Genomic DNA, 23,818 nt, shown 5'->3' with positions numbered 1-23,818 from the left:
TGCTGGTGGTTTACTGGAGGTTCCCAGAAACAGCTGGAAGAAGATCGGGGATGCAGCCTTTGTCAGTGACGCCCCAAAGCTATGGAACACACGACCTGTAGATATCAGAGAAGCTGCTCGCTAAATATTTTTTAAAGAAAGCTAAAAACATATCTGTTCACTTTAGACTTTAACTGTCTCTGACTTCCTGATACAGGTCTGAAACTCTTTCTGTTTACGCTTCACGCTGCTGCAACTCTTCAAATCTTACTTGATTTTATGATTTAAAGTTTTACAACTCTGTGATTTTATGAATCAGTTCAGTTTTATGTTAATTCTGGCTGTTTTCATTTGAAGCACTCAGAGCTTATACTGCCCTTATTGTAAAGCACTCTGTGCTGCATTTCTTGCATGAAAGGTGCTGTATAAATAAAGTTATTGTTATTATAAAAACTCTCGTCTTCAGATGTGAGAGGGTGTCACACTTTATAAAAGTCTTCCAGTGTATGGTAGGCATTAATATTCTATAACAAAACAATATTACACCAAGAAATTACAAACTTTAAAAATCCCCTGCAGTCACCATTAATATGAACATTTTGTTGTTTCTGACTCTTCAGTAAAATAAGTAAAACTAGTAATGCTGGGTCTGGATGTGTTATTGACCCAATTGGAAACTGCTGCTGTGTTCAGTTGTTGATGAGGGAGGCAGGAAATGGTGAGAGAAGCGGCAAACAAAACGGAGGTCAGCAGCAGCGGCGGATGGATGGATTCTGAGGGAGTGAGTCGTGACGGCGTCTGAATAAGGGGAATTAGAGATGGAGCATGACACAAGTGAGACCTACAATTACACCCTGACGGAGGAGGAGTAGGAGAGAGCAACTGTACGACTGAGAAGGTGAAAAGAGAAAGATTGGACATTTATTTCTCCTTTTTGTCCGACCTGATGCCAGCTGGACGACGCTTCAGTTGCTCAGCAGTCTTTCTTCTTTCAGCTTTATTTCCGAATACACTTTCCAGGATTTGTAGCGTCGAGCAGTTTCAGAGCCGTCAGCCTGCGCTCTGCCAAGGCCTCATTTATTTAGAAGAGGCTCACAGTCAAACTTTAATTGTAGCGTGGCGTGTATGGCTGAAACCTTAAAGCTGACATGGAAAAGTTCCTGTTTCCAAACCACAGAGGAAGAAAGCAAAGGGCAGAGTCACACATGAAGTGTTTCAAGGAAAAACAGCATTAATATCTGGAAAGTTTAAATAAATTTAGTTTGAAGCACCCTTTAAAATCCAGTGTGTAGGATTATTATATTATAATGACTGTTTTCTTTAATGTATCATCACCTGAATGAGACATGTATATCCACATAGGTAGCAGGTCATGGATGAAAGATCTGGATACAGCGTTGGCGGCAGGACCCCGTTCATTCCTATAAAGTTACTCAGTGACACATGAAGCCAAAATCGCTCTGTTTCAGTAGAATGAAATTCCCCAGATGATCAGCTCTGCTTCCACATCATTGGACCCATAGAGCAAGTGCACTGTTTCCATCAAACCCTTTCAGTCCAGTCCCTTTGGAACCAGCAGTAAGCCTTCAGACATGGTACCTAGACCCTCGGTCTGTTCAGACAGTCCTCTTAAATGTGGGCGGGGTTGTTGTCACTCACTGCTCCGTCCAGCACTCGCTGTATTTCCTCATCAGCGGTGACACAGATGGAAGTCTGCACCTGGTTTATCGTCCACAGAACGAGGCTGCACGCCCACATTTTCAGAACAAAATAGAACAGGCTGCAGATGTACATTTTTAGTATGGATCCTGCACATTGTTTTATAAATGAGACTCCTGGTCTGTTTGTTTTGGAGAAGAAGAGACCTCTGTGGATAATTATCTCCTGAACAGAAAACACTGAAGGAATTCTTTGCGGCAGAAGTTTCGGCTGGTTGCAATCTGCAGTCCTCACTTTTCACACACATAATTTCACACACTGGACCTTTACGTCTAAGTCTAAATAAATACAGTTTTATGCTGAATTTGGCTTCAAGGCTCTAAGAAATTGATTTAAGTCTGTTTTTGTGGAAATTAAAAAAAGGATGACACTTAACAAATATTATTTCTGTCCAGGTTTGTTATTTCAGTTTGTCCAACTTCATCTGCTTTTCTTCTCATTTTCACCTCACAGTTTAAAAACCATCCAGAACCATCCGTCCTGAATCTCAGACAGAATTGAATCTGTTAAAATGTCGACTGTCTTTCTCGTGAGGACCGTTGATATACTGTATCTCCCCCTCCCTCTGCAGAGATCGTGGACCGGGTGATCCTGGGCGAGTGGCCCTGCCTCAGGCCGACCATCGACCCCCAGAGTCACAGTCCCGAGCTGGGTCAGCTAATGCAGCGCTGCTGGGCAGAGGAGCCGACGGAGAGACCGGAGTTCAACCACATCCGGCTGCTGCTGCGCAAACAGAACAAGTGAGTGCTTAAACAACAAGTGACGAAATAATAGTTGACACGGTGTTTATTGTGTTTCACTGAAATAAAATTCAGTCATCTTCTCCAGATACTAAGATAAAGGCTACATGAGCATGACAACTTTTACTTTTTTTTGGTCCTGGTAGTTTCCTAAAACAGCTGCTAACTGTAGTTTTTATTGGCGGATTAATCCACATTTGTTGTGTGTGTTCAGGGAGTCGAGGACCAACATCCTGGACAACCTGCTGTCCCGTATGGAGCAGTACGCCAACAACCTGGAGGAGCTGGTGGAGGAACGAACACAAGCTTATCACGAGGAGAAACGCAAGGCTGAGGCCCTGCTGTACCAGATACTACCACAGTGAGTACTACATATACTGCTGATACTACCACAGTGAGTACTACATATACTGCTGATACTACCACAGTGAGTACTACATATATGTTTCCTCGGCCTGATGTGTTTGGTCGACACCTCTCTCTGTCTCTCAGTTCAGTGGCGGAGCAGCTGAAGCGAGGTGAGACAGTTCAGGCCGAGGCCTTTGACTCCGTCACCATCTACTTCAGTGACATCGTGGGTTTCACGGCCATCTCAGCAGAGAGCACACCGATGGAGGTGAGCACAGTCTCTGTTATTTACTGTAATTAAGTTTCAGCTGACGGTGCTCTGAATCCGTAACAAACAAACCTGTTTGAACACAAGTGTGAAAACAGTGTGTGGTTTAGACGTAGAGACAAGTTGGAACTTTTCCAAGGTGAACAACAGCAACAGGTGCAGCTGAGAACTTCACACAGACATGAGAGTGGTAGCTTCTCCTCTCACCTTCAGCGACAGAGTGAAAAGTGCTTTTTTTTTTTTTATGTTTCCAAAAAGCTGAAAGTTGTATCTGAGCTGCTGTCATTGTGACTCTGCAGGTGGTGACTCTACTGAACGACCTCTACACCTGCTTCGACGCCATCATTGACAACTTTGATGTTTACAAGGTGACAAAATCAACACAAACTGTTTCCACCACAATAAAACAGTCCCTCAGATCTCCACTCAAAGTTCTGTTCAGGTTTTAAGATTTGAAAAGAAGAATCAGCACCATGTGCACGTTTGTTCAGTAACGTGCATTGATTTTAAGACTCCAGACTCCTTTATGCTTCAGAGACACAATCATCTTTAAAATCAGAGGAGACCAAACTGAGTTTTATTGATCTGAGGAGATCAAAGTATTTGCTGCTGTTCAGTGAAGATGAAATGCCTTTTATCAGGTGTAAATATTACATCCCCAAAATATCAGACAAAGTGTGGTATAATAACAAAAGTAGAAAACTCGCACACAATTGGAACATCAACTTTTGTTTACACAAGTAAAATCTGAAACTTTAAAATAAAAAGATGTGAGAAGTTACACAAAATAACAGCAGCAGAGCGGAGCTGAAATAAAAAAAGAATCCATTTTTCCGTTACCGCTCATCCTGTAAAGGGTTGAGGGTGTGCTGGAGCCTATCCCAGCTGACACTGGGTGAGAGGCAGGGTTCACCCTGGACAGGTCACCAGACTATCACAGGGCTGACACATAGAGACAGACAACCATTCACACTCACATTCACACCTACGGACAATTTAGAGTCACCAATTAACCTGCATGTCTTTGGACTGTGGGAGGAAGCTGGAGCACCTGGAGGAAACCCACGCTGACACAGGGAGAACATGCAAACTCCACACCCCCCACATTAGCCACTACCCACATTGTTATGATAAAAACCTGGTTGAAATCAAGAAAGTATCCCTTTAACTGGAGAAAGAAGAGGAGGAAATTCGAGCTCTTGCTTCAAACATTTATTGAAATGAAACTATGTGGGAAGTTCAGAGGAGAAACTGTTGCTTTTTGTAAAAGGTCACAAGTCAAACAATTTGAGAACCACTCATTTAATCTATAATCTTAACAATATGTTATGTTTTCTAAGTTTAATCTGCAGAGTAACTAAAGCTGTCATGACTGAAGTGCAGTCTCAGATGTAGTCGAGTACAAATACAAAATGTACAAAATGTACAAAATGCTCAAGGACAAATACCTAAAACTTGTACTTACTTCAGTAAATGTGCGTTGTTACTTTCCACCTCTGGATGAATCCATAAAAACAAACATATTAAATAAGAAAATAGTTCATGTGTTCACTTGGTCAATTTTAAAACTCATCTCTTGCTGCGACATATTTTGTGAGCACCACCAGTGTTCCTCTGCCACTACAACCTGTTGTTTGTGGTCCCGTGGCGCCCTCAGGTGGAGACCATCGGCGACGCCTACATGGTGGTGTCAGGGCTGCCGGTGAGGAACGGGAACCTGCACGGCAGAGAGATTGCCCGCATGGCCCTCGCCCTGCTGGATGCCGTCCGAACCTTCAAGATCCGCCACCGCTCAGAGCAGCAGCTGAAGCTGAGGATAGGAATACACAGCGGTGAGGATACACACAGCGTGTTCATGTGCATGTAGTAAAAGCTCCAACATGGTCAGATAAAAAGAGGTTTAAAGTACAGATTTGTGTATCTCAGGATGGATGCATGAACCTGCTCTTGCTGTGTGTTATTTCCTGTGTGTATTAGGTCCAGTGTGTGCAGGTGTGGTGGGTCTGAAGATGCCACGTTACTGTCTGTTCGGCGACACCGTCAACACCTCGTCACGTATGGAGTCCAGCGGAGAAGGTCAGAGCTGCACAGACACACAAACTTTCTGTCTTCCTGTCAGCGATGACAATAACATCACATCTAAGGTTTAGCTTTCAACATTTGCAAATACATTTCTTGGAGTTTTATTTTTATTTGTCTTCAGTGACGCAGATCTGCACCTCACACACAGCTGACTTAAAAACTGGTGATGTTCTGAACGTAAACCAGACTGATTCTTACAAAATATACGTACCACTGCAGAAACCCATAAGTCTTTTACATCCTCCCTGCGATTCTGGAAGTCGGCAGGGATTTAAAACTCAGTAACTTTCTTTTGGCCTCTCAGATTCATCTGTTGCAGGCTGCAGTGTACGGCCAACACATGACGGCCATCATGAAGTGAATCTGCAGCAACAGGTTTAATCTGCTGCCTGCACCAGGGAAAGTTTCACTGCTTACAATAGTCTTTTCTTTGTCTCATCAGCAATAAATAAGCTTCTTTTTTGAGATGAATAAATTCTGATCTGTTTTTCATAAACACCCCCTCAGGAGAGATCAGGAGCAAAAGAATGAATCAGCAGGAGTTGTTTTACTGTGTTCAGACAAATACACAGAGCTGAGACTTGAGTTTGATCACTGAGACAAATTTCTGAAATTGTGCAGCATCATTTAAAAGCCAGTCAGGTTATCTCAAGAGCTGATTATCTCAGACAAATAAAGATGACTGCAGGGATGGAGAGGCTGGAATCCACTTCTTCGTCACACCCTACACTAAGGACAAACTATCTTAGTCACAACAGCAGTGTTGGAGACAGTGTGGACACGTGGATGTCAATCACTGCCACACATGTCCAGATAAAAAAAATTTGGGTATATGAAATGCCTATTGATGTCAATGTCCTGTATTTGGTGCAGTAAGGGAAGATGTGAGATATAGAAAAAAGACAGGTAAGTGATTACAAAGAACTGGCACAAAGCTGAGCCTCCAGGCCTTAAACAATAGATGGACATAATCAAGAATTTTTTTTGTAATGGAAATCTTTTCCCAGAGGTCTAGAGGAGCAATATTCCTCAGAAAAATAGACAGTCTTTATTTCATAAGAAGTGAACGCAGCTTCACTGTGAATAAAAGGCCATTTAACACGTGGCATCATGAATACTCAACTGGTGTGTCCTGACACAGTGTTCTCTATGGTGTTGATGTTTTGTCTTAAGATTTAAAAATATTTTAAATAAAGAGTTAAAAAGAAAGAAATGAATACGAAGAAATAGTCTGAACAAAGAAGAGATCACATTTTGAATTTTCCTTTCCCCCGGGGGAGAATCTGAGACTTGCAGAATCATCTTATAAATCACTTCTCGAAACATTATCTTTTTAAAAAAGCTTTTCAATAAAAGCACATTTTATTTCCAACATGTCTTATCTGTTTTACTGTTATTGCTTCCTGTCTGTTATGTTACTTTAAGTTGTTTGTTTCCAAGCTGTTGTTGTCATTGTCAGGATTTATGTCGTTGCGGTCCTGAAATGTGTTTTGTTTCTGTTTCAACTCTGTGAAGCACTTTGTGACTTTGTGTGGAGAGGTCAGTGCCCACCAGAAACCAGTTCCAAAACAGGTTATAAATGAACTAACAGAAGTGTTTAGTAGTTAAATTACTGCTTAAATTACTTTGAATCCTGCCTGCTTGAAATAGTCCCGGACAAACACATGCAGAAATGAACTTGTGTAATTGTTTTGTTCCTGTGTGTGTTTGTGCAGCGCTGAAGATCCACGTGTCGGCAGCGACTCGCGACGTCCTGCTGGAGTTCAACTGCTTCCAGCTGGAGCTGAGAGGAGAGATCGAGGTGAAGGGCAAAGGGAAGATGACCACCTATTGGCTACTGGGAGAGAGCGTCAGCCAATAAGGAAACACTCGGGACAGAAGGACGACGGAGGACAGAGAGGAGGGGATGAAGAGGCAAGAAAGAAATGAGGAAAGAGAGAAGGGGACAGTGGAGGAAAGGAAGGAGGGAGGTAAGAAAAGACTGAAGATTCAGTTTATTTGGAAACAAGAGAGAAGAAATGAAGTAAACGAGGGAGCGAATTTAATGGACAAAGGAGGGAAGTGAAGCTGGTGAAGGAAAGGAAGTAGAGAACGTGTCGCCGCAGACGTCTCAGCTCCTCGTCTTTTCAGAGGACTCATCACCTCAAACCTCCTCAGAACCACAAACTGAACACATGAAGGGCTGAAACATGAAGTAACTGAAGGAGCAGAAAAGAATATCAACTTTATATTGTGTGTTCCAGATCTCGCCTGTTTTATGTTTTACAGAGAAAATCATATTTTGGATCGGTTTAAGTCGATTGCCTCAAAGGTTGTACTTTAAAAGTTCAGCAGTGAATTGTCTCCTCTTTGCTCCACTGACGGCCGGGATCAGGTGTGTATTTAGTCCTTGATGGTCCCACAGAGCAGCGACTCTGTGCTGCCAGAGGTGTAGAGGTTACCCAGTTGTACGTTTGCCGAAACAACCAGTTAGACTCAATCCAAATGTCCACACTCACAGACTTTAAGGCACATTTCCACAAAGTGTGAGAGGGCTTAGGGAGGTTGATCTTGTGTGGTTATCGTTGCCCACATGTGCATGACATCAGAGTGAGTTGGACACAAATCTAACCATCATGCATTGTGCAGAGATCGACTCTGGCTTATGTCGAATGAGTCTAAAGGCCCTGACACACCAAGCCTACAGACGGCTGTTGGTCAAAGTCGGGCTGTTGGTGAGCGTCTGTCACCCTCATCAGTGTAGTGTGTCCCACATTGTCGCCCCCGGTTGGCATTTTGTTCACTGAATCAATATGTTGAATCAGCGTCGACAACAGCAGAGCCCATCAGTGAATGAAATCACTCTGATTGGCAGTTAAGCTCAGCTCACGAGAAGAGAAATGGAAGTGAGGAACGTAAACAAAGAGCTTAAGTCAAGAGGGAGTGAGATCAAAACAAACTTATTTTTCTTTAGTTATTGAGTTTTTTAGTCTAAACGTTTCCTGATAGTTTGTTTTATTGTTCACTGACGCACAATAATTATGCTGGATTATGTTGTTAACGTGCTAACTGGCTAACTAGCATCAAGATAGTATTCTGGTTTCCCTTTTTGAATAATGCAGGCACAGAATTAGGTGCTGCTTGGCCGTCAGCTGTAGTCTTTGCAGAGTGTGGCTGAGACAACTTAAGGCAATGCAGCAAGGGGCCATTGTCGCCGCTAGTTCTCTGAAGTGGTTCCTCAAGGATCCTCAAGTGGCTGAATTTTAAGGAGGCTATGTCATCAAGTTCCGCCGAAGGTCAAGGATCCTTCAAATTCTACCGAGGACAGAGTCCTTCATTCAGAGAATTTTCAAGGATGCATGTGTGTATCCTCAGCGGGTATTATAATTTTTTTTTTTTTTTTTTTTTTTTATATATATACACTTTATTAGTCCCTGAGGGGAAATTCAATTTTTCACTCTGTTTGTCAATTACACACAGGTCGGAACACACACATGCACAAACTGGACCTATACATGCACTAGTGGAGAGATGTCAGAGTGGGCTGCCCATGACAGGCACTCTGAGCGGTTGGGGGGTTCGGTGCCTTGCTCAGGGGCACCTCGGCAGTGCCCAGGAGGTGAACTGGCACCTCTCCAGCTACCAGTCCACGCTCCATATTTTGGTCCGGACAGGGACTTGAACTGGCGACCCTCCGGTTCCCAACCCAAGTCCCTATGGACTGAGCTACTGCCGCCCCAAAAATGCACCCACAGTTCTTTGCACACTACTTGCTGGAATAGAAGGCGGGGCCTCTTCAATTAAATCTACGCCAGCAGAGCTCGGCAGGATTTAGATAAATATCTACACCTCATAATTTACACTTTCCAATGTGTCACTTGCCAAATAATGAGATTTTTTAAAATAACGTGATTTAGATAAAACATTCATTTACGTAGCCGCTTCATCCTCTTTAGAGTCGCAGGGGGGGTGGAGCCTATCCCAGCTGACACTGGGCAAGAGGCGGGGTACACCCTGGACAGGTCACCAGACTATCACAGGACTGACACATAGAGACATGAGATTTATGTTTTAGCATGTTCTCAGTTTTACAAGAGAAAAGACTTCAGTGATGAAGACCGACTGGTTGATTTTGCAAATGTAAAGCTGGTTAACTTCTGTTAAAGAGCAGCGTGTAGTTGCAGTGGATGAGGCAGGGCTACGTGTTATTTAGTGTGACTTGTGCAAAAGAGATGACTTCAGATCATTGTAAATTTGCAGCATTCGTAAACACCTCCCTGAAGTTGCTAAATGATGGCCAGCTTTGCAGAGTTACAGAATCCAAAAAGTAGATGGGTAAAGATGTTAAATCTGAGTGCAGCTCTTTGGGAATAAACATTCTCTGTAAATAAACAAATGTTTCCCCTCTGGTTTTAAATAAAAAAGTTACAAACACAACAAACAGGTTTTGTTTTTGAAATTCAATCACAAATATACGCCCATTTTGGTACGTTTAAATTATCTTTGCGTTTAACAGTTAAAGTGGCGCAGCAGGGCGGACTGTTGGGGATCAAACCTGTGACGCCTCAAATTTAAGACAGTTGTCTGCACATCTGTCAGACGCCTTCCAGAAACATCCTGAGCAACCAATGAGGCGAACGTTACTGAGATGGTCGTGGGACAAAACACTTTCTCCAACTCATGATTGAAGATTCATGAACTGATAAAGCCTCAAAACGTCAGCGTGTCTTAACGTATGAAGAGCCTCTGATATTTTTATAAAGTGTCATTACATGTGGAGCGTACACAATTAATATATATATATATATATATATATATATATATGAGCTCATCATGTGTATCTCCAGAGAGACTCCAGTCACCACAGGTCTGTTCATCAGGAACCTTCTGTCGTTTCAAGTGATTCAGATTGTGCTGTCGATCATTCTGAACTTGTTTGTATCTTGTGAGGATTCAGAAAGGTGATAATGAGCCTTTTGTTTTGACTCAAACCAGCAGTGTGTGTGTTTGTTTGTACTCGCCTGAATAAAGTTCTGTGCAGAGCTGTTTGTTGCAGGCTGCAGTTTTCTGATGTGGCTGAAATATAACAATCTGATGTGGTTGGTAACTGTTTCAAAGAGGCAGAAGTGGGAACGCACATACACACATGTATTTCATGTCTCCATCTGCTGGTGGGCCGTCACGGTAAGAGTTTGCATGCATGATATGATGTTAACACCTCGTTTTCTTACGTATGTGAATGGAGACGAGGCACTAGGAAGTCCATTCATTCTGATGGGAATCTCTGAAATATTCAATGTGCCTGCGAAACTCCTCCCCTCTGTAATTTGCCTCAGTTAGTAGACACTAATCTTGGGTGCTGACCTTTAGAACTGTCCCATATCGTCACATTTTCTCCTCCTTACTCCTCTGTTTAGGTACCTGACACACTGATCAGGTACTGCAGTATAGAATCATTTTCTTCTAAGGAATTCCCCACAAAAAACAAAGATCAAATTAAAAACATTATTTATTAAGGGCTTAAGCCTTAAAATGAAATATTCACCAATGATTTTAAGTTGTGTGTAAATGCTGCTAAAGAAATGGGACCCCAGTCGGCCTGAACGTTCCCAGAAAAGTCCGCTCATATTTTGACGGTGTTCTGTGTTTACAGTAATCCCTCCTTTTAAATGCAGTACCAAGATGAATCCAGCAGATGTCACCATTTAGACTGTCAAAAAAGATGGTGGTTCTACATTTTCTTGTGCACATCTGACTTTAATTCAAGTAAAGGTCCTACTTAGGATAAACAGCTTATTTCCAGGTATTAATAATATATGTGATAGGTGTGGCTTATCAGTGGCCAATCATACTCATATGTTTTTTATTTGTCCAAAATTAGTTTTGGTCTTCTTTCTTTAATAGATGAAGTAAAGTCCTTGTTATCACTCTTTAACCCAGGCCCTTGATAGCTACTTTGGGGTACCCCTTGCACTGGTCAGTCTCTCGGAGAGGCTCATCTGAGTTTCTGCAAAAGATGGCAGCCTATCATTTCCTATGTTCTAACGTCTCTGGACCCCATCTGATTCTCACTGCATCGAATTAAAGATTAAGTATCTTTCCTGTGGTGATTTTCACCCTGCTTGTTTTTTTAAATATAGTTTTATTTTTTTTTATTATTATTTTAAATTACTTTCGGGGTTTACGGTGTGTGGGTGGGGTGTTCGGATAACATAGTTTCGTTTTTCTGTTCTACCGCACCACAAAGACAGCAGAAAGCACAGACACATACATTTGTACTTTGTGTGTGATATGTGTACAATACTTGTCCACCACCTGAGGGTCAGACAGGGCCTGTGATGTCATTGCTGCCTGCTCTGTCCTTCATAAGAGGAAGGAAAGGGCTGCAATGTTTCCTCTTTCCTTCGACACGACCGATGCGTCGTAAATTATTTTAGTTGATTCATTGCTTTTTGATGTATTCTTAAACAATAAAAGAGTGCGTGTGTTACTCTTCCATGTGTACGTGTAGTTTATTTGGCATTCGTCGCACAAATTTGTTGATTTGTATGATCCTCCCAAAAAATAGTCCCAGTTCACTGGACCAGTTACTTTAAATCATACTGTCCATTCATGAAACAACAGGGCGAGGACACCGCAGTATTTTGCAACCTTTTATTTTGCTGGAATCACTTGTCTGCTGGGAGCTTGGAAGAGAAGAAAATGATTAACACATAGCGTCACAGTCGTGCTGACAGTGCGCAATGAAATTATGACCTCTCATGCAACACTTTTGTTTTTGACCCATTTTTCACAGTTTCAGGTCAAAGATCTCAGACTTTATTTGCACTCAATAGGTTTGCTGTAAATTTGTCAAAATCTGTGTCAGCTCTTCTCCTTCTCCAAGATAATCCATCCACCTGACAGGTGTGGCTGACTAAACAGCATCATCACTACACAGGTGTGTCTCTGGATGGTCACAATAAAAGGTCACTCTAAAATGTGCAATTTGATGACACAACACAACGACACAGGTGTCGGCGGGCTGACTGCAGGAACGTCCACCAGAGCTGTTGCGCGTTCATTCACGTTGTTTCTGTGAATTTGGCAGTACATCCAACCAGCCTCACTGTTTGTTTGTTCTGTTTTCTTTGTTTTTCTTCTATATCCTCAATATTTCACTTTGTCTTTGTATTTATTGTTTTGTATAACTTCTGTCTGCCTCTATGTCCTGCACTCCTCTTCATTTGTCCCCACATTACACAAACACCTCCAAACATGCCAGGGGGACAAAGAGAGGACTGATGGGATTGATGTGAGTGTATATGGACTTTTCACCTTTGCAGTGTTTTACTTTGTTGATCCTGTTTGTATGATTCAACGTTAACAGATTTGTTTTGTGATTGTTTTGTGTTTAATGTTCTAAGATTCCTGAGTTTAAACTGTTGCTCGGAGGAAAAAAGAGTAACCCCAACATCAGATGTTCTGCGAGCTAACGTCAACGTGGCTTCACAGGTTTTTCACTCACACCCGCACAAGTTGGTTACGATGAGAAACTGTCACGTCAAGACCCTGGTGAGGACGATTAGTATGCAGATGAGTTTCTACGAGACAGTTTCTGACGGTTTGTGCAAAAATTCTGTTGGTGTGCAAACCATTTGTTGCATCAGCTGTTCAGGTGGCTGGTGTCAGATGATCCTGGATGTGGAGGTCCTGAGCTGGTGTGGTCTGTGATTGTGAGGCCTGCTGGATGTACTGCCAAATTCACATAAATGACATTGGCTTATGGTGGTAAAGCTGATATTTGGGGGAAAAAAGGAGAAGAAGAAGGAAAAACTCAATCATGAATATCAGGTGTATATTTTTTTGACCGGACTGACACATTTTATCCTCTGCATGTGACATATCTGCCTGTGAGAGAACTCTCTGCTCTTATGTAGGTTTCATTGCATGTCTGGAAGATAAGGTTCGCAGTTTACGATCTCACATGGTGTGGATTTTCCTCAAATGTCACACTATCAGCATGTTTCATCCACTGTTACAGAAGAAGTCAACTACAAAGCCCCCGTACAGTCGTGGCACCTGTTGAGTGTTGCTAACAAACACACATTAAACATGATGTAACTGTGACAACTCAAACAAGAGTACACAAATCGGTTCACTTGTTACTCCCAAGACTCACAGATCAAACACTTGTCTTGGACTTGTTTTCTCCACATATACAACATGCTAACATTATTAGCACAAGCCTATGACATTTTACATTGGATAAATTAGCCTAGCAGCTAGCGGGGTTTTTCCTCTGCTCATATGAAGCCAGGATAAATCACACACAGGACCTAAATGTCGCTGTGTGGAGGCTTTGTTGTCTTCTCATTTATTATTTCTTATCTGTGAAATAAAAGTAAATAAAAACCTTGTTTTCACCGAGGGAAATGGTTTCAGCCTCCAGAAATACACGTCACCGCGACGTGTGGTTAAAATCCAGCAACCACTGACTTTTGCCCGGGAGGCCAGTGTTTGTTTTTGATTGTAAAGCCAAACCATGTTCTGTTTTCCTAAACCCAACCACATGCATGTGTTTGCAAAACATGCCCACATGTGTGTGTTGTTGAAGGAATACAAATGTCTATTCATGGTGTTGTACCGACGTAGTGCTTTTATTTTGAAAGAGACTGTATGCAAACTGTACATTTCCTGTGAAAACAGAAGTGTATTTTGAAAACAGACAATGCATGTAACAGGCTGAAGTTGACAGTGTCCCAGAACGTCAACAACCAACACACCCAGGGTACCTTGGACGTCATATGTGGACGTGGAAAGTCCATGACCAAATGTGGACATGTGACGAGGTCGGAGTGAGAATGTGTTGCCTCAGTACCTCTCAAGAAGCCTCAGTCATTCTAAGGACCCTGACACCTTTCTCAGGAACCCCAGACGCCTACCATGAATCCCTAAAAGTTGCTTAGGACCATTGAAACACCATCAAGAACCCCAGAATTCCCTCAAAGACCTCTCAAGACCACCTGCAGCCTCATCAAGGTTCACCAAAGGACCTGCTAAAGACCTCCAAGAACCCTCGAGAGCCCACATAAATCCTACCTTGCAAGGAAGTCCTTGACCAGATGTTGAATGTGTTCATGCCATAGCTGCAGCATTGATTCACTTAGAAGTATTCTGTTTAAAGGAATACTCCGACGATTTGGGAGTTATGCTCTTTCTCTATCATTTTCATAGTGAGACAACATGATCAATATCTTTTTTGTGTCTGTATGTCCAGTGGCTGGGTCTCAGCGGTTAGCATTGTGGCTTAGCTTAGCGAATACAATTGAAGTCTATAGGGGGTCAGTAGCCTACTCTGTAAAAGTGAACAAATAAACGTTACAGAAACTCTGAAGCTGGCATTTCTGCACATGCATTTAAAATAAACATGTTTAATCATTAATTCGAAGTCTGATACACGGAACTATAGTGTGTTTACGTCCTGCGCGGAGGGATACACCGGTGAGCAACAGCTGCAGCTGGCTCTGGGACAGGTACGCCAGGTCACTCGGTAAAAGCAAACAAAGAGATGACATGGAGGATATTACTCACTCGACTGAAAGCTGTCCATCAGCTCCTGCAGGTCTGGGGTGTCAATCACGCCAGGATTAGTGATTGCTGCAAAGTTTTCACTCCTTGTGATGCACTCTCTGCAGCGGTTTTCCTCCTGATGATGATGATATATCTCTAGCCTCCCCAACGATGGTAGCACCGAATCCCATTCTGTGCAGCAAAATGGTTTGTTCAGGGTTTCTGTAACGTTTATTTGTTCACTTTTACGAGTAGGCTACTGACCCCCTATAGACTTCAACTGTATTCGCTAAGCTCAGCCGCAATGCTAACTGCTGAGACCCAGCCACTGGATGTACAGACACAAAAAAGATATTGATCATGTTGTCTCAATATGAAAATGATAGAGAAAGGGCATAACTCCCAAATTGGCGGCGTATTCCTTTAAGGGATGTTCAGCAGTTTTTGGTAAATTTCCACGATCTATGGATATTCTTTAAGAACCCCAGAAGGTCTCACAGAGTTTCCAGCATTTAAATAAGGAATCACATCATTTAATTGTTGGTTTTCTGTAAAAATCTGCACTCAGAGGTGAATCAGAAACAGTTAGCGCATTGGTCAGTAACACTGCTGCAGACAGACTGTATGCATTATGTTTGATCTTTGGCCTCTGACACCTGAGCAGATTTTCACAGCTTCACTTCTCCATAAAAGATAATCTGCATCATCAGATACTTTCACTGGCTTTTGAATGATTTTATCAACTTCATGTTCTAACAAATACAGTTGTTCTGTGTCTAAAGACATGTTGTGTCCTGCAGAGTGTGCATATACAATATATTTAAAATCAGTCTGGGTTTATTCTGACAGGTGTTTTTGTTCACTGTCGTAACCTTGAATCCAAAACATTGAAAGTACACTCAGTTCTACAGGCTCGACAATAAACGTAACTTTGACCTGTGACTGCTGGTGATTAATCAGTGATGAAGACTGTCAGTCACATGGGCTGTTCCAGGATCTGTGTTCAGCTCCGGGATCAGCAGCTGGATGGATCCTCCTCCCAGCTGCAGCTGTGTGAAGTTACACAGGACACAACAGGAAGCGTGACATTCTACTGTCAAAGTAAAAGCACAGAAAACATTTTTATTTAAATCTTAAAAAGTAATGTGTCCCAACTCCCCAGTTTCAACTCATTGTTGCATTTGAAGCATTTAAGAGACACATAAGAGGTCAAATTATTTGATATATAAAAATCTATAGCATTTATTCTGGTGCTCTGCATTTTTCTTTCATTAATAAGTTAAGTTTTGCACATGTGCCGCTGAACAAATCTGCTGGGACAAATTTCAGTGCAACATTTATGCACTTGTTTTTTTCTCGGACTTTTCGGCTTTATTGCTCAGTTTAAAACATTTGTTAGAAAAGTAATCAACAAGTATTCAGTTACATTTGATTGTTGTATTGTAGAAGTTGTATTGTATTCTTCACAGGGTAACTAGTAACCTGTAACATATTACATTTCTTTTTTTAATGAATGAATGAATGAATGACTTAATTTCAAATCAAAAATAATAATAACTAAAAAACAAACAAGACAAAGATAACAGTGTCCGAAAAGGAGTTGGTGGAGGTAAAACGTATGTGTCCCTACCTCTTTCTTACATTTCTTCTTCAACAAATTCCCAAACATATTTACAACTAATATTCAACTATCCCTGGTCTATTTACCACCCAATTAAATAAATTAAAAAAAAAACTTTCACACTCTGGTGGTTATAAAATAATGTCATATTTAAATTTTTGCTTGGTCAAAAATCAAACCAGAGAGTGCATTATATTATTTTTCATCTTTATTAAGTGATCAGTTAAACCAATATAAGATATATTTGACCCAGTGTATAGATAATATAGATATTAACGGGCTTGGTTTCATTTACAAACATGTGACCAAAAGCAGCTTTTATTTTGAAAACAGGATGTAGTGAGTTGTCGTGGTGACCGTGACAGCAGCTCCAACATAAAGCAGGATCAGCTGATGAGAACTGACTCACCACTTCCCGGACAAAATGTAACCGCACCGAGCTGCGAAGAAACACCAGAGAGGATTCTTTTATTCTTCTGACTTCAATAGAATCTGTTTCTACTGAGGAGGAAGAGGAAGAGGAGGAAGAGGAGGAAGACCAGTGTGAGCTGTTGGATCCGGACTCAGGTACGAGAGGAAACTAAAAACACCGACATGGGAGAAGTTTGATCAAAGTTTCCAGGTTTATAGAATCACATGTGGCGTGTGTTCTCTCAGTGTTCATGAGCTCAGCAGCAGCAGCAGCACAATCAGACATGTTCACTGTCTCAGGTGTGTTTTACATGTTAGTGATCATACATGTGTTGACCTGCTGTCAGACAGAGAGACAGCTGAGGGTTCAGTTCACACACAACTGGGACAATCCAGTCAGAGGTTAAAAATAAAACCCAAATATTTCTCTGCTCTGTCCGAGTCATCATCATCATCATCATCATCATCATCATCATCATGTAACTGAAGTTATTTTGTTTTACAGGCTGTGTAAAAACACAGATCAGGGTTTAAACTGCAGCTTTGGATTTGTGTTTTTGTCTCCAGGAAGGTTTTCTGAAGGCAGATGTATCTCTATAGAAATGGTGCCATCTGTGCAGCGGTGTAATCTACATTTACTCGAGTATTATTAAAATCAGTTTCAAGGTACTTTACTTCAGTAGGTTGTGTCCTATTAATGCTACTTCCTCCTCCTCCCCTGCAGAGGGAAATACTGATTCATGGGGTGAGTGGAGCACACTTAAAATAAAGACGTTTTTCAGTTTTACTTAATTTAAAGAAAGTTTGTTTCATTGACGTGTTTTATGCAGTTGACAGCTTTTTTTAAGAAGTTGGTCAGAAACTTTTTTGACTTTTTTCATAGGATGGAATTAAAATAAATACATTTTAATATGTTAAATAAAATAGTTTTAATATCAACACAACTTTTGGATGAATATTAAGTTCATTCAACTTAAGTTTTTTTTCTCGTCAAAGCCAATCATGTTGGTTGTACTTAAGTAATTGAGTTTGTGAGATTCTAAAAGACTCGTGGACGTTACTCGATAAGATCAGAGTTGGGAAAACGTACCTCAATTTTTTTTAACTTGAACCAGTGGATTCTTTTAAGGAGTTTATTTATTACAGCATGACATTTATGACAGCTTTAGGGACTGTTCTTTATTTATCAGAGGAGGGACGTGGCTCAGGTGTCACTGTTTGTTGTTGTTGTTGTTGTTGTTGTTGTTGTTTTGTGACCCTCCCTGAAGCTACAAATATTTCCCCTGAGCCTCCCTGAGTCACTGGGGGGAAAAATACATGACCCTCCCTCCACCATAAATTAGTTATTAAAGAAAACAGACAAGTATGAGGTCATGGGATAGAATAGGATTATAGTAGGATATCACATATCATCCTGAGACCCTGCGTCCTCACATGAGGTCATCACATTTTGGATTTCCTTTACCTTATACTTCAGTCTGCTTAATTTAGACCCATTGTCCTCATTTTTGCACACTTTAATTTGTGCTAAATAACTTGTAGTTTGATATGGCAACAGATTTGACCAATGTTAGCAACAGCAACGAGCAAAAATGCTGAGGACATTGGGACTTTATTAATAGGCTCGTTGGAGATGAGCCAGGCCTGCGCAGATTCGATCACTGGCGATCCACCCACAAAGCATGCCGGTTAGTTTTGTGTCCGACTCTGACGTATTCCAAAAATGGACAGCGATAATCTGGCAGCAGCAGTTCTTAGGGCCAGGCGCTGTATTGGTTCTCCACCGACTGCAAGACCCAGGGCATGATGGGAAACGCCTGGCTCTCACCTGATCTAACACCTGATTGGTTTAGATGTTGACTTAACAAGATGATGTTTTAGATAAACTTTTAATTTTTGTTGAATTTCAGAGATTTACATTTGATTTGTCTGATCTGAAGGTTTATTCTGTAACAGAGAACATGTTGTGTGACTGATGGTGAAGTTTGGTGAAGACATTCATCATAAACTATACAGCGTCTACTGTGTATTAACATTAGACTGTTTAAATTATTGAAGTGTTTAACATCACAGAGACTGGTGGTCAGTGGGATGTGAGGACTCTTATAATAACATGTGTACAGATGTGAAGCCCTGACTGTATCTGACTGAGCCTTAATGAAAGCTGTTGTCTTGTATAAAATATGAACCTTACAGTCAAACACAGTGTCTTCAGCCTGTGTAGTTGAGGGGACAGGTCAAACTGATGTGATGCTGATTTACAGGAGAGTTCATATCAAATGGAGGATAAACCATGAACATAAACTACAGATCACCTGTAAAGCATTTTAATAAATTAATCTATCATAATTAAAACAACTGGAGACTGAAAACAAACTGATATATGAGTCTGACAATAAATCGACATCATATGAGACAGGATGTGAGTGTATCTGTGACTTCCTGTCGGACTGAAGGCTGCTGGAAACTGTCAGGAAACTGTCCGACAGCTTTTTGTCAGCGCCTCCTGCTGCAGCCACCTGATCTCGTCTAGCTTCCAGTGAACAGTGACCTTTAACACACACACGCAGTCACAACGAATTAAACATGAATTAATGCGTTTGACCACTTGGTGGCGCCAGATAAAACTCAACGAAGTAATAACCTCTGGGAACCATGAATGTTTGTACTGAAGGAAAGGCCTCCGTCAAAGAGGTCAGAGGTCAAAGTATCCAGGTAACAGATGAAACTAATCGCAGCAGATTTAACTGTATGTTGTTTCATGTGTCTGACAGACTCTCCTGTGTGAATCCATGGCGGGTGTCTGAGCTCCTCCTCCTCGCTGCCTGACTCCAAACTGACAGAGGAGGTGAAGATAAACCAGATTAAAGATGTTGATCAAGGGGAGAGTCTTCTCCTCCTCCGCCCTCCTGTTTCCAGGACGGGAGAAGGCAGCGCTGCAGGTCAACCCTGCCGACGTCCCCGCCCTGGAGATCAAACTGGGAGCACTGGTGGTCCTGCTGTCCGTCACAGTCCTGTTTGGATTCGCCCCGCTCTGCATCGTCCGAGGAGCGGGACGCTGCAGTGTGGATTCAGGTGAGAAACCAGGACCACGTCTGGATGATGTCATCAGCTGTAGATCTACAACTCAGTGGTGGAAGACGTGTTTAGATCCTTTACTTGAAGGGACGGTGTGGCTGTAGAGACGTCTGCCTTCTCTTCGCTTGTGGTGTTCAAAGCACCAAAAAAATATATAAAATAAAAATTCAACAGCAGTGTCTCTTTCCAGAAACCATGACCATGTTACTCAAGATGATCCACAGACCTTCTGGGTGTTCCAATAACCATCGTGCCAGAGTCTCCAGTGTTCCAGGGAGAGATTTAATATCCTTTTGTGGCTTCTCTGAGCCACAGTCCTCCACAAGAAGGAAGATGTGTGACAGGTGACAGCTCACAGAAGCCGCACAGGCAGGAAAAAGAGGAATATGAAGAGGCCGTAGATAAGACGACCCCGTCCTTCAACACTGCCTGTCTTCACCCGTCATGGGAGAACCTCACTTCTCTACAACAGTTCGACTGAGCAGAGACGGCACAGAGACTAGAGGACTTCAGTCTTCTCACATGTTCAGTAGAGACTCGTCTCGTCCAACAATATAAATTGAAACGTGTTACTGAATATGCTTCCTTCTGTGAGGTGATATGGATGACGGGTGTTGTTCAGTAGAAAGTAAAGAGTTCCTACATGAAACTGCTCACAACAAGCTCTGTGGATTATCTTGAGTAACCGGGTCATGATCTCTGGAAAGAGACATTGCTGCTGAGTTTTTCGGATGTAGTTTTTTGGTGTTCTTGAGCGTCATCTAGTGTCATCATACTGAAGAGAGGCCAGACATCTCTACGGCGGACATCTCCGATACTCTGCAACTGCACTCAAAGTATTTTCAGCTAAATTTACTGAAAGTAGTGAAAGTAAAAGTTTGTATGTTGCTGTCAGTGTTTTGCTATCTGATGTTTCTGGATTCATATTCCTGCATTAATGTGTCATTTTCCTGCTGTAGATGTTTAAAGTTGTGCTCCTTTTAAGTCAGTTTGGTAGTTTAATCTACAGCAATGCATCATGGTCTATAAGATCATCAGATGTTTGTAGTGTGGCTGTCCTGTGAGAACCACGTGCCTGTTTTCTGATTTGTGACGATGACTTGGTTTCCACTGGACGAAAATCTGTCATCTGTCAGAGTCCAGTATTCACCTCTGAAATGCAAAAAGTAGCATCAAATTGAAATACTCGAGTACCTTGCAGTTGTGCTTGAGTAACTGTTTGTAGTTACATTCCATCATCGCTGCTACAGTCTGTAGGCGTTTCTCAATCTGCGTTCTTGCTTGTACTTGTGTTCTTGCGGACTTGTGAAACGTCATCAGTCGCAGCCCAAGTACTGTTCCAATTCAAAGTCCGCATCCAGCCAAGTACAGTCCAAATGCCCAGATGTGAACTTGCTCTGCCCGTTCCATCGGGGATGCATCGGGAGGTGACTTCTGTGGACTTTTGACAGCCAGGTATCGAGTCAAACTTGCCAAGTCTGAACTCCCAAGTGCGCAAGTCCAAACTTTGTGTACGTGGTATTGAGAAACGCCTTGTGTCTTGTTGTCTTCAGATTTGCGGCGCAGGCTGCTCAGCCTGATCAGCTGTTTTGCTGGAGGAGTGTTCTTGGCCACCTGTCTGCTGGACCTGCTGCCAGACTACCTGCAGGGCATCAATGAGGCCTTCAGCAACGCTGGAGTCACAGTAAGATCCCACAAGTCCACACATAACATCATGAACATGTGGCATAAAGTGACCTGACACTGAGCTGACAGAGTCACAGAGTCTGCAGCAAAGGAAACTTCTGCTTCATCAAGACTCAAATCTTTATTCGTTCAGTCAGTGAAACAGAAGAAACTCCTGTGTGGTGAAGTCATAAAGACTATCTGTATGTTGCTGATGACATTAGGCACCTTAAACCTGAATTCATATTTTATTTCTTATGAATTCAGCTCCAAGACTGAGTTATTATCTTATTTCTTCTTTTAAAAGTGACACAGTCTCTCGTTAAAGTTCAACAGGACAAATAATCCTTCTGGAAATAATGTGTCTTTGTGAAAAAGTCATTTTGTTTCATTTACTTCAACATGTCGATTTGGAGTTTGGTCTTTGTTTTAAAGAACCAAGCTCAGAGAAGGAAGTCGAGCACCTTGACTCAGACGTCCCAGTCACTGTTTCCTCACTTCTTTTAGCTCATGGATCCTAAAAATAAAGCAATGACCATTTCTGTGTGTCCACTGGCTCTGACCACTTCAACCAAAAGCTGTTTTTTTTCCTTGTTTTATTTAATAACTCCAGATTTAAGTAGACTACAGTGACAGTTTCAGCAAATATGACACAGTTATTTTCACAGGAGTTACCAACTGTAGCTTTCAGTTAAATTATCCAGGAATTCACAAAACAGCAGAGATAAGAGAAGAGTGAGCGTGAGACCATATTTAATGGAGCAGTAACATGATTGTTCTGCTCCCTTGTTCAGTTAATAACCTTAATCAGATTTACAATTTGAAATGTCGGCCTGATGATGGTCTCAGAAAAGTCAAAGGATCACCTCAGATTCATTCTGATTCATCCTCTGAGTGTTGTCACTTCCTGTAACAAATGTCACGGCGATCCGTCGGTGAAAAACTGAGTTTGAACTGCTTCAAAATGTCTGATATTTAGGAGGAGGGCGGCTGAAGGTCGATGCTAAAAAAGACACTGCTGGGAAACCTGGTGTGTGTGTGTGTGCGTGTGTGTGTGTGAGAGGGAGGGGGGAGTTTAACGGGAATCGCTCTCCTCCCTCACAAATAGCTCTGAATTAACCTCCAGCTGCTTCAACGGGCAAAAGTTAAATACTGCGACTGTGTGTGTGTGTGTGTGTGTGTGTGTGTGTGTGTGTGTGTGTGACCTCGTTCTCCTTTCTCTTCCCGCACTTCCTGTCTCACACCACACAGTGTTTGATGTGTTTTCATGGTGCCTTCCAGCGCTTGTCATTTTCCTGGAGGTTATAAATTCAGCTCGTCAGGCGTTAAAGTGCTTTTGATTTGAAACAACAACAGAATTTACCGAGTTTTTTTTAAATGTGGGTTTGAAATATACCAGGTCTGAAACATTCACGTATAAATACTAAACTTTATGATGTAGCAGACACGTAGAAACTTTATGTCTCAACAAGGCTGTGGTTAACGTGTGGTTACACTTGGTTATGGTTTGGAAAGGATCATGTTCTGGCCTAAAATAAAGCAGCAACATTCATTCATTCATTCATTCATTTCTTATCCTGTTAGGGGTCGCAGGGGGGTGGAGCCTATCCCAGCTGACACTGGGTGAGAGGCAGGGTTCACCCTGGACAGGTCACCAGACTATCACAGGGCTGACACATAGAGACAGACAACCATTCACACTCACACCTACGGACAATTTAGAGTCACCAGTTAACCTGCATGTCTTTGGACTGTGGGAGGAAGCCAGGACTAAATAATAATAAACTGATACTTTTTGAAGTGTTTACCCTGTTTAGTTTGATCTCTGAGTTCCTTCTGTCCTCTGCCCGTGAAGTTAACATAAGTTAACTGATGTTTCTGTTTTCGTCTTTATCTTCTCATCTGAAACTCCTCCACATCCGATGGTTTTCACTCTGCAGCAGTTTGTCGTCCTGTGATGTCAGAGATACTGACAGCAGATCCTTATTTGCAACTTCACACACTACAAGTCGGAAAATCATCAAACCACAGTGTGTGATGCAGCAGGGGCGCAAATATAGACGGTGCAGCAGGCAGTGTGGTTTCCCTCTGTTACCAAACTTTATGCTAAGCTAAGTTAGCTTCATGCTGAGTGTACAGACATGTGAGTCGTACCAAATTTTTCCTTAAAGGGAAATTTCGGTTTATTTCAACCTGTCTCCTATCGTCCTAAATTTGTTTCAAGTGACTAGTGACATAAAAATAATAGTTAGCATGTTAGCCGTTAGCCTAGATACAGCCGGGGCGCATAGTAGCGTCAGACCTGTTAAAACGTAAGTGAACGGGCAACCTTCAAGTGCAAAGTTAGTCCACTAAACAAGCTTTTTTTCCACAAAG

General features: G+C 42.0%; 2 protein-coding genes across 2 annotated transcripts in view; both read left to right on the top strand.

Moving 5' to 3' along the window:
* On the top strand, nt 1–9,216 carry LOC126391523 (atrial natriuretic peptide receptor 1-like). The gene is made up of 7 exons (XM_050046371.1): nt 1–2,438; nt 2,653–2,799; nt 2,931–3,054; nt 3,354–3,422; nt 4,712–4,886; nt 5,032–5,130; nt 6,852–9,216. The coding sequence occupies exons 1-7, from the start codon at nt 2,359–2,361 to the stop codon at nt 6,995–6,997; spliced, it is 840 nt and encodes a 279-aa protein (XP_049902328.1). The 5' UTR covers nt 1–2,358; the 3' UTR covers nt 6,998–9,216.
* A 7,473-nt stretch (nt 9,217–16,689) lies between these two features.
* LOC126391517 (zinc transporter ZIP1-like) overlaps nt 16,690–23,818 on the top strand; it is a 12,422-nt gene continuing 5,293 nt past the window's right edge. Inside the window, exons 1-3 of the mRNA XM_050046362.1 lie at nt 16,690–16,855; nt 19,474–19,774; nt 21,331–21,461. Of these exons, the coding sequence (XP_049902319.1) occupies nt 19,570–19,774; nt 21,331–21,461 (336 nt within the window). The 5' untranslated portion in view covers nt 16,690–16,855; nt 19,474–19,569. The remainder of the gene's footprint in view (nt 16,856–19,473; nt 19,775–21,330; nt 21,462–23,818) is intronic.

This window comes from Epinephelus moara, chromosome 6 (genome assembly GCF_006386435.1).
Source record: "Epinephelus moara isolate mb chromosome 6, YSFRI_EMoa_1.0, whole genome shotgun sequence".
Lineage (NCBI taxonomy): Eukaryota > Metazoa > Chordata > Actinopteri > Perciformes > Serranidae > Epinephelus > Epinephelus moara.
This window is presented reverse-complemented; position numbering and strand designations above follow the sequence as displayed.